This window comes from Zootoca vivipara, chromosome 14, assembly GCF_965207765.1.
Source record: "Zootoca vivipara chromosome 14, rZooViv2.hap1.1, whole genome shotgun sequence".
Classification (NCBI taxonomy): domain Eukaryota; kingdom Metazoa; phylum Chordata; class Lepidosauria; order Squamata; family Lacertidae; genus Zootoca; species Zootoca vivipara.
Window position 1 is genome coordinate 11,597,869 of NC_142597.1, and position 11,837 is coordinate 11,609,705.

At 44.4% G+C, this 11,837-nt stretch overlaps 1 protein-coding gene across 2 annotated transcripts in view; it reads right to left on the bottom strand.

Moving 5' to 3' along the window:
- Window positions 1-10,855, bottom strand: part of DBNL (drebrin like) — a 40,658-nt gene extending 29,803 nt beyond the window's left edge. For both annotated transcript variants that reach the window (XM_035139347.3, XM_035139346.3), the window contains exons 1-2: window positions 10,718-10,855; window positions 3,532-3,587 (exon numbers count right to left, since the gene is read on the bottom strand). In XM_035139347.3, coding sequence (XP_034995238.1) covers window positions 3,532-3,587; window positions 10,718-10,800 — 139 coding nt within the window. In that variant the 5' untranslated portion in view covers window positions 10,801-10,855. The remainder of the gene's footprint in view (window positions 1-3,531; window positions 3,588-10,717) is intronic.
- Between the last annotated feature and the right edge of the window lie 982 nt (window positions 10,856-11,837).

Sequence of the window (11,837 nt, forward strand, 5' to 3'; positions counted from 1 at the left end):
AAGTCTAAAGCCCATTGGATACACAAAACTAGTTCCATGGTTATTTGGAGCCTAGCCTTTGTTTATATAAACCTACTAACACAATTGGCCCTCTACAACATGCAGAGGTAATGTAGCAGACAAAATGTTGGGATTTGGACATGGGAAACTCTGCTCCAAATCCCTGTTCAATTACAAACCTCACAGGAAGATACCAAAAATAAACCAGTCTCTCTCAGCCTAATCTACCTCACACGGCTGAAAAAGTAAGGCTCATTCTTTTGCAGCAGAAAGGGCAATCAACACCGGACATTGCTGCAGCAACGCAGAAACAAAGAAATGACCACAGATGATTGACAGGTGGTGTAGGTGATGTCACCATATTGACAAGCAGGCATGGTTGAGCAAAAAACTGCTTTATGGGTCACAATGGACTCCCTGCTGGGTCAAGAATTGCTCAGAGGCCAGACCGTCACATAAATTTGATAGAACAATGGTATTAGGAATCATAAATTATGTTGTTTCCTTAGCTCTTTTCAGCATACAATGAAAACAAAAGATAACAGAGTCACTATCTCCTATGGATTTCTACCAGAATAATAAGCCAATATGAAAGCTGCTATCGGAAGAGCAAATACAAGTTCCAAGGTAACCAAAGGAACATTGTTGGTAAATTGAACCACTGAGGAAGGACAGAACATTCGTCTCTAGAAATATTACTCCACCATAAAATATTCAGGAAGCACATTAGCTGAAAGCATGAAGACATTTAGGATCCTGCTGTTTCCCCAGAATTCTTGCAGAATGCTTGGGGAACTCAGCTCAGAAGCAGAATCTAACAGTTATACTGTAGATACTTTGGAGATTGGGCAAAACACTACAATCCAGAACATAGTTAAGGACACGCTTCAGGAGGTGCAGGATCTTGCCCTTTTACTTCCAACACCACCCTGTCCTATTCTCTCTCAGCACTAAGCCTGCCAATTCTCACCACTAACAAAAAGTTTAGAGCAAGAAAGCACACCTTCTACCTATTTGGATGGTTTCTATTATTTGTGCATTCGCATTTTCTCAGAACCTGGAGTGTGTGCATCTTTGCATTGCAGAGCTTGGCAGAAGCAAGTCTCACCATGTTCAATAGGACTTACTGCCAGTTTAAGTGATCTCAGGAGTTGAACCCTTAGAAAAGCATAGGGTCAAGATGGAGATTCTGTGCCCTGAACAGCAATTACACTGAACAAAGCAAAAACATGTTCCATTGACACTTCAGAATGCAAGTCTATCCACTCATAATTTGCCCCTGCAATTTTGCTGCTGCAACAATTTCGAAGGCAAAGTTCACTTTTCCAAGAAGTGCTCCTTATGCCCTCATCATCAGATATGCTACCATTTATTTGAGAAACTTTTTAATTTAACAGTACTGTAACAGGTTCCTCTTAAAGCTGTTTTCTTTTGACAGACACATATTTTAATTCCCTTATGTAGGAACCAGTCATCTCAAAACACAGGTCAAATCTGAAGAAGCTAACTTCTCAGGCCCAGACCACAGCTGAACTTTAATTCTTTCTCATCCATCAAATCCACCCCCCACCCCAAGTCAAGCAAGCTATTCAGCTGCTTCCCTTTTTCTACAGCTGAAGGAGAAGAGGTTTTAGATGAGCTGTCTTCAACATGGAGCTTCTCCTTTTCTACTGCCTTCCTATTAAGATTTCCAGGAACTGTAGTCTCTGCCCTTCATCGCTAGACAGAAGGAAAATTGCTTCTGTCCTTGAAGCTTTATGATAGATAAAACAGTCACTAATGAAGAAAGTGCACCTTCCATCATTCTATTTCCCACACACCTATTAAAAGCACAAGAAAGACTGGTCTCAGACAAATGAAACTTTTTTTATTGGAACCATCAAGAGTTATTGACTTGAAAGCCTAACTCTGACTTGGTTCAGACATAACCAAAACATGGCTTAGCCCTAACCATAGTTTAGAATCCACATCATGGCTTGAAAACACTGAGCAAATTGTGATTTAGAAATGTATTTGCTTTTGGTTTCCCTGTCTACTCAGAAGTAAAGGTAAAGGGACCCCTGACCATTAGGTCCAGTTGTGACCGACTCTGGGGTTGCGCACTCATCTCGCATTATTGGCCGAGAGAGCTGGCATATAGCTTCCAGGTCATGTGGCCAGCATGACAAAGCCGCTTCTGGCAAACCAGAGCAGCACATGGAAACGCCGTTGACCTTCCCGCTGTAGCGGTTCCTATTTATCTACTTGCATTTTGACGTGCTTTCGAACTGCTAGGTTAGCAGGAGCTGGGACCAAGCAACGGGAGCTCACCCCATCACAGGGATTCGAACCGCCGACCTTCTGATCAGCAAGCCCTAGGCTCAGTGGTTTAACCACAGCGCCACCTGGGTCCCTGGAGGCACTTACTCAGAAGTACGTCCCACTAAATACAATGGGGCTTACTAAGTACGGATAGGTTTACAGCCTTACTCTCTTCTAAACTTATATTTTAACTAATCGAAAGGCAGCTAACTTTTAACTTTAACTCTCCCATGACTATAATTTACAATAAATGAAATAAACTACAATAATAAATATTGGGGGGGTGGAGCCTGAATGCTTTTAAGTATGCCACAGCTTGCAAACCCAGGCTGAACCAACTGGATTTGCTAGCTGATGACAAACCATGGATTACAAATTCATAAATCATGGCAATGCAGATAGGCTTCCTTAACCTCCACTACTGCATGTAATTCATGCCGCAGGGCATAAGTATTGGGAAGAGAAGTGAAAATTTCACCAGCAACAGAAATGTTTTAACTTTGGACATCTACACTGTTTTGACAATTGATCCCTTTACGGCGAGAGAAAAGATGCAAAAACATATCCTAGCCTGCCTCCTCACTATTACTTTAAGGTTTCTTTGCAGGCATTGCTGAAAAATGAGTGTGCTTGCCAGGGAGTTAAGTTGTTTGAAATTGCCATTTTATACAGAATTCCTCACATACTGTATTTAATCTTAAGGCAGGCATTCTGCCTAGCAGTTAACTTTCTTCCTCTGGAGTTTCTGTTTCAGATACTGAAGCACTACACAAAGGTTTAATTTATTTTCAAAATGGCCATGTAAACTATTAACCTCAGTGCTTCACTTCCACATTGTATTGAAAACACACGCTCGAGATATCTTGCTTCCCTTTCCTTGACAGAATGGAGGTGTCGTTCCACTTTGCCTCCCACGCTCCATTTTACTGAACACTTCCCAAAATCCTGCTTGTTTCTGAATGAGCAAAAACAGACAAAATACTCAAGAAACTGGTCTTTTCATGGTGCATGCAGAAAAGGGAGATGCTTTTAGAACAATGTCAAGAGAGATAAGACTAACTGGGCCACAGGGCAAGTTGCATTTGAGTAACAGAAAGCGGCTTGTCAAGCAGACACTCCTCTAGAAATAAATGCAATCTTCTCTATAAACACAGGAACACAGACAAACACAAAAATAAAATCCCCAGGCCACTTATATAGTAAAAAGTACACTTCTCAAAATGCACTCACCTCCTGTTCCAGCCACTCTCAGGTCATTGCTATTACCCTCATAGGTAAACAGAGCCCTGAAAACAACAAGGCAAAGGATGAGATTAAAGGGAACTGCTTAACTCAGGATAACATTTCATGTATCTGATGAAGAGGATTCCACTCCATGAAAGCTCATGAAAATAAATAAATTTATTTTGTCTTTAAGGTTCTGGCAAAGCACTCCATTCAATCACAAACTCATTATCACCCCATCTCAAGTTGATCCCTGGTTTCAGACCTATTCCAGTTGTGGATCTGCATTTCCTTGCATCATTTCCACTACTCCATCACCTCTCTGCCTCATACCTTTCTTACCTCCTCCTGACAAATCCCCACTTCTCTAGCACTGCCACAGTTTACAGTCACCTTGGGTACCATTTGGTAGAAAGATGGAGTGCAAATTAAATACATGATGATGATGATTTCCTATTCAGTGTTATTACTGCATCTCCTCACCATGTGTAATTCCAAACAAAACTTTTATGCCACCCATCCTGTGTAGTTACCGCGGGGGGCGTCTGAACTGCCTGACACAGCAGCTTTGGACATCTAAAGGCCAGTGCATGACCTGTTGCCAGTTCTCACTTGCAGGCTTACTCCTGCACCCCAACACATGGATGAACTACACACCTGGCGCTTGTGTGAACCAGACCTAAGACTGTGACTATAGACATGGCCAGGGCAACATCCCACTGTATAGCTACAAGATGCTCCCATGCAGGACTTGCACATTTTCTGACAGGATTCGTGTGCTCTCAGCAGCTCTCAGCATTGCAGGCAAAAATTCAAAGGGTAAAGCGCCACACACTTCATTTCTTCCTGCTGTGCAGCTCTTAAAGGCACTCATATACGAAGTAACAGCTACCTTCCGATGAGGCTCAAGCGGTCTGACCTTTCCCAGTCCTGCATCCTGTGTTACTGAACACATTACACCAGACAATCTACCTCAGAAGTTACTTGGTTTGTCAGCAGGTCCCTCCCCACCACAAACATTTAAAAAATGTGCCCACCACAAACATTAAAAAAATGTACAAAGCACATGCTTTTGTTTGCGTGTGGGGTTTTTTTTGCTTTGATTTATATTGTTTGCAAATAATTCTCAGACAGCAATGGACTGTATGCTTATATGCACATGGCGTTATCAATTCTCAGCCATAATTCAACTGCAACTGTGCTGCACTGCAATTTATATTAAACACAGAGCAAGTCCCTTTAGAAAGCCAACTGCGCATGACAGAAGCTTTCTAGCAAGGCTAGAAAAAAAGATGGAATTCTAATCTTGAACAGCAGAAATCCTCTGCATTGCTGACTTGGAACAGCCTCAAGGGGCTTGCACCCAACTGCGAGTGAAATAGAATTGCCTTTTGTCCGGCCACATCACATTGTGGCACAGCCTCAACCCAAGTCTTCACCTGCTTCATAACCTCACTTCTTGTTGTTTAGTCGTTTAGTCGTGTCCGGCTCTTTGTGACCCCATGGACCATAGCACGCCAGGCACTCCTGTCTTGCACTGCCTCCCGCAGTTTGGTCAAACTCATGTTCGTAGCTTCGAGAACACTGTCCAACCATCTCGTCCTCTGTCGTCCCCTTCTCCTAGTGCCCTCCATCTTTCCCAACATCAGGGTCTTTTCCAAGGATTCTTCTCTTCTCATGAGGTGGCCAAAGTATTGGAGCCTCAGCTTCGCGATCTGTCCTTCCAGTGAGCACTCAGGGCTGATTTCCTTCAGAATGGATAGGTTTGATCTTCTTGCAGTCCATGGGACTCTCAAGAGTCTCCTCCAGCACCATAATTCAAAAGCATCAATTCATGGATCAATGCCTTGTCGTGGCGAAGGGGCTTGAATAACTCAGAGAAGCTATGAGCTATGCCATGCAGGGCCACCCAAGATGGACAGGTCATAGTGGAGAGTTCTGACTAAACATGATCCACCTGGAGAAGGAACTGGCAAGCCACTCCAGTATCCTTGCCAAGAAAACTCCGTGGACAAAGAAAACAGGCATAACCTCACTTAGTTTCAAACAAATGGTCCATCCAGCCCGGCATCCTGCTCTCACAGTGACCAACCAGATCCTGCTAGAAAACCCGCAAAGAGGACCCGAGCACAAGATTACTCTGCCTCTCTGTGGTTTCCAGCAACTGGCATTAGTGCCTCTGGCCACGGATGCTGCTAGCCTTCATGGCTAGGAGCCACGGAGAGCCTTACCCTCCATGAATTTACCCAACCATCTTTGAAAGCCATCCAAGTTGGAGGTCATCACTGCCTCCCGTAGTTTAACTATGCACTGCATTAAAAAGTACTTTTAAAAAAGCTGTCCCGAATCTTCCAACATTCAGCTTCATTGCATGTCCATGAGCTATAATGCTATTAGAGGAAAACTTCTCTCTATCCACTTCCTCAGTGCCATGCATAATTTTAAAGACTTCCATCATGTCAGTTCTTGCTAGCCTTTTCTCTAAAATGCCCCAGATGCTGTAACCTTTCCTCATAGGGGAGTTGTTCCACCCCCTTGAACATCTGGGTTGCCCTTTTCTGAACCTTTTCCAACTATCCACTCTGAGGTGAGGCGATCAGAACAGAACACAGTATTGTATTTCCAAATGCAGTTATACCATAGATTTGCACTGTATCAGCAGTTTTATTTCCAATTCCTTTCCTAGTGATCCCTAGCATAGAATTTGCCTTTTTTCATTAGGGCAACATTTTCACAGAGCTCTCCACAATATCCCCAAGGTCTCATTCCTGGTCAGTCACCACCAGCTGAGATCCCATAAACATATATATGAAATTAAGATTTTATTTTCCCGTTCACTCACTCAGTGTTACAAACTCAAGATACATAAGCTAGGCCTCAAATACCTCCTTAAACCAGGGGTACAGTTGACAAAACAGAATGCCTAGTTGCCCATTTGGGGGCCAGATGGCTCGAAAGTCATATTTTTAACTTGGCCACATCTTCACTTGGTCATAAGTGGCCAATTTTGGAAACTGCTCAGCTAGGATAACCCCTTTTTTATTAAAGATTTTCTTGATTTACAAAAATATGTGCAATGTCTCTCATAACATTTTTACAAATCAGTTTCATTTGTTGAGACATTGGGAAGAAAAGGGGAAAAGAGGTAGATGGGGTAAAGATGGGTGGGGTCGGGTGACGATGTTTCTATTTAACTTAATATATGTGGGGTTTTTTGTCAGCGTTGCTTGTGAAGGTTCTCTGCTGTTCGCTTGTGTTCCTTTGGTGGTGAGAGATGTTGGGATTGGCCTAGGGTATGGTTGTTCATTTGTGGTTGGCTGTGGTGGTCTTTGTTTTGTGGGTGAGTGGGGTGGGTGAGTGTTTTGGATCAGGTTAGCCATCTGCACAATATCTTTTTGCTTTAAAAGGCCTGAACAAACTAGCATCATCAACAAACTTGGCCGCCTCACTGCTCACCCTACTTCCTACATCTCTCCATTTAGAGATGTATCCATTTATTCCTACTCTCTGGTTCTGGTTACTTAACCAATTCTTGATCCACAAACAGACCCCTCTTCTTATTCCACGACTTCTAAGCTTACTAAGTAGCCTTTGGGTACCGGTAAGTATCCTGTTTCCCCCATTTTAAGACGTAGTCATAAAATAAGCCATAGCAGGATTTTTAAGCATTCAAGGAATATAAGCCATACCCCGAAAATAAGACATAGTGATAGGCGCAGCAGCAATGCCAGCCGCGGCAGGAGGAGGAGAGGAGGGGGGGGAAATAAGGCATCCCCTGAAAATAAGCCATAATGTGTTTTTTTGAGGAAAAGTTAATATAAGACGGTGGCTTATTTTCAGAGAAACACAGTTAGAAAGTCCAAATACACTATTGTCAAACCTACCAACTCTTTCTATATGCTTGGTAACATTCACAAATAACTCTAGTAAGTTGAAGAGACAGAACTTGATCTTACCAAAGCCATGCTGGTTCTGCTTCAGTAAAGCGTGTTCTTCTATATGCTTGCTTATTTTATCTTGAGCAATACCAGGCATCCCCAAACTGCTGCCCTCCAGATGTTTTGGCCTACAACTCCCATGATCCCTAGCTAACAGGACCAGTGCTCAGGGATGATGGGAATTGTAGTCTGAAACATCTGGAGGGCCGAAGTTTGGGGATGCCTGAGCAATACTTTCTGCCAGTTTCCCCAGGACAGATGTAAAGCTAACTGGCCTGTAATTTCCAGGCTCCCCCAGTTTGTTGGTTTTTTAAACTGGAGTTTCACTGGCCACTTTCCTGCCCTCAGGTATAGAAGCTGACCCGAGGGGCAAGTAACTTTGTTAGAAGATCAGCAATTGCATAATGTACCCTAAGAATAGAGATGTGAAGGCCCGGGGGGAAACCCAGAAAAATTCGGGGAAAAACGGTTTCCCCCAATTTTTTCCCTGAAGGCTTGTTTTTTTCTGAAAAATTGAAAAAATAAAAAATAGATTATGGAATGTTTTATTTTAACATGATGAATAAAATATTTTAAGATAAGGGTTTCAAATATTTTATAAATCATTTTTTAATAATATGTATGGTATCAGATTACTGTATTCAAATTTCTGTGAGGACAAGCAAGTCCTAGGTTACAAACTGAACTCTCCAATGCAAGAACAAGATACATTTCTTCCTTTAGGAGGTGCTGTTGTCACCAGAAAAGAAAAAGGTTTCAGTTTTGTTTATGCATACATGTGGTATGCATTGGTTCTGTTCCTCTTCACTAGGCCTCAAAGCACTGGAAGAAAATATAGAGCAACAAAAAGGGCCTTAAAGTATATGTGTTGTTGTGGCAATCAGAGAAGTGTTATGAAAGAAAAAAAGAAATGAAAATATTTTAAACATTAAATGCTGTAAAACAGTCTTTAAAAAGTGAAATAAAATAATTTAAGCATATAGTAGTAGCTAAAGTGGTTAACAGACCACACACATCAGTGTGAGGAAATACATAAGGTCTCATGGGCAAAACATGGGAGTAAGCATGTTGCATTGCAAACAGTGATGAATGACAAGTTAAATTTCAGTTCCTGTTTGGATACACTATATTTTTAATATGCTAGTTGTGATCATTTTATGCCCATTAAAATTATCCATAGTTATATTTTATGTTTCTAAAGTAACAGAATGACTTTCAATCTGGAAAAGAAAAATGAAGTGCTAATGTAGCATTGTTTTCAATATTTCTGAAAATTTCAGGTTTTTTTCTGAAAAACCCCGGGGGGGAAACGGGTTTTTTTCCCCCCAAGCTTCAAAATTTTCGGAAATTTTACATCTCTACTTAAGAACAGGATCAACTGCAGATTTTGAGGGGTGGGGCATCAGTGGGCACCTATACCTGAATGTCCCTCTCCTTTGTCACTCTCACCACTGCTTTGGCATTTGCTCACCATCTCCCTCTAGGCCAGGCATCCCCAAACCTCGGCCCTCCAGATGTTTGGGACTACAATTCCCATCATCCCTGACCACTGATCCTGTTAGCTAGGGATCATGGGAGTTGTAGGGCAAAACATCTGGAGGGCCGCAGTTTGGGAATGCGTGCTCTAGGCCTAATCCTCTAAAGCAGTGGTCCTCAACCGTGGATCAATTGGTACTGGGTCGCCCAAGAAACATTTAAATACAATTAAATTATAATTATTAAATCAAAACAATCTAAATAAAATATAAACAATCAACGTCCCCCCTCAGCGGGCCGCGGTAAAATGATCAAACGTTGACTGGTCCGCAGCGATAAAAAGGTTGGGGAGCACTGCTCTAAAGGACTAATAAAAAGCTGGGATAATTAAGGAGAAGAAACAGGTGCAGGCAGCTATTGATCTTGTAGATGCAAGGCAAGGCACCCTCCGGGTACGCAAGCCACATGCTCCTCACTCTCTCTCACCTATTTCTGTGCAAACCTGCATCTCCCCACAGCCTTAGGCTATATCCGCCCCATCTTCTAGCCTGTCACCACATGCTACAGCATCTCTTGGGCTTCCCACGCGCAGGGTGAGCTCCCATTGCTCTGTCCCAGCTCCTGCAAACCAAGCAGTTCCAAAGCACGTCAAAGTGCAAGTAGATAAATAGGCACCACTGTGGCGGGAAGGAAAATGGCGTTTCTGTGTGCTCTGGTTTCCGTCAAGGTGTTGTGTTGCGCCAGAAGCGGTTAAGTCATGCTGGCCACATGACCTGGAAAGCTGTCTGCGGCTCCCTCGCTTGAAAGCGAGATGAGTGCCACAACCCCATAGTTGCCTTTAACCAGACTTAACCATCCAGGGGTCCTTTCACCTTTAGCATCTCTGGAGTTTTCACATAGGTCAAGCCCTGGCCAGCTCCTCACCCATTCTCCGAAGGACACCATCCCCAAACCAATAATCCCTGCGGAGGCTAAACCCTTCCCCGCTGCCACTCCCCACTCCAAAGGCACCAGCCCATGCGTCTCACTTGCCCCACCCCACACCCTGCAACCTCCCTGCAGCACCCACAATGCCATGCCACACTATAGTACCGTATTGTTCCATCTTCCCTTTGGGGGGGGGTGTTGTTGTCCCCCTCCCAAGTGAGCGGTGTATAAATTTCCAGCTCCCTTCTGTGCTTAATTGCACACCCCAAAAAAAGAAAAAGAAAAACCACGATCTTGCACGATCTTACCTTCCTCTCTCCTTCTCCCACCACGCCCTTCCTGGCGTGCAGAGTTGCACCCAACTCCTCCCTGCACCCACAGCCCGAGGCTCGCGTCGCCCGGCCCCACGCCATGGATGCCAGGGGTGCCACTGCTTGGAAACCGCGATCGTGGGTGCCAGTGGGCGTTGGGTGCCGTGCAGCGCCGGAATGTGTGGGTGCCCGCCCCCCCGGGGAGCCGCAACCTAGCCAGCCCCACCTGAGCCCCACGTGCCGGAAGGTGTGGGTGCCCGGCCCCTTGTGTGGTTGCAGAGCCCCAGGGAGCCGCGACCTAGGCAGCCCCACCCGTGCCTCCCTCTGCCCAAGACACCCCCCGACAGCAACAACAACAGCCACCCCGTTTCACGTGCGCCCCATCCTCCCGCCTCACACCCCCCCCCAGGCCCGCCATCCTCCCATCCCCACGCCGCCTCGCAGGCCCGGCGCCAAGCAGCGAGGCAGCCCTCCCGTCAGCCCAGCGCCGGGTGGGGTGCAGCCGGCGAGGGTCCCCGGCGAAGGGAAGGGGCGACTCACCAGTCCGTGGGGCTGGCCGACGCCACGACCTGCTCGTAGGCCTCCTGCAGCGCCTTCCCGTTCCGGCTCAGGTTCAGCGCCATGAGGAAAGAGGAGCCGCCGCCGCCTCCCTTCACTCTCCTCAGCCGCTGCTGGCTCAGGCTCGGTCGGCTTCCGGCTCCGCCTGGCCTGGCGCTCGGAAAAGGGAGACCTGCCGCCGCCGCCGCCGCTTCAGTGGGGCGGGGACGGCCCAGGAGGCGGGCAGGTCGGCGCCGGCTCCTTGCCGGCTTCAGTGCGCCGCCTGGAGCTCTCGGGTTGGGAGACCTAAATTATTCCAATTTGAGGGGTTTTTTTAAAAAAAAAAAAGTTTTAAATATTAAAATATTAATATTTATTAACTTTTATTAAATATTCTGCTCTACAATTTAGAATACCTATTTAAACGTCCTTAAAATATATTCTTCTTTTTTGCTTTTGAGTGCTTTGTTGATTGAAAACTTTATAGCAGCAGGGCACAAAAGATATTGCACGCAGAATGAGAAATAAAAAATAAACGGTTATTCTTTAACTAAAGGTTGCTTTGTACATCCATTCGTGATTAAATGTGTCAAGACCTCTCAGATTTTCCCCTTGCATTCCCGATTTAAATTCCTTGAATGCGCGCTTAAACTTTACTTTCTCCATATTATTTGACTTACTGTAAATTTTGTTTTATACAATTATCCTATTTGCACACTGAAGCTCAATCAAAACCTGCCAACGTGTTGATCTTTTGACAATGTTCTTTTACATAAACTATACATCGGGGTGGGGGGTTTGGAAATCATACTTAAAATATCAATGACTTTCCCTCTCTTTCCATGGTTCATTTTGCATAACATAAATCCCTGCATATTTTACATAAACTAAACTATTCAGTATTCCATTATCGCATCCATCAAAACTTATTTACGCTGTTGAATTTATCTTAATGCTGCCAACGTTTTCAGGTGTACACAATTTCCCCCCATACATTCAATAAGCATTTCCCAATCTTCTCTAAACCTATGTTCTTGTTCTCTTATTCTATATGTCAGGTCCGCAAGCTGCGCATATTCTGTCAACTTAACGTTGCCATTTTTTTTTTGTTGAGACCTTGCTT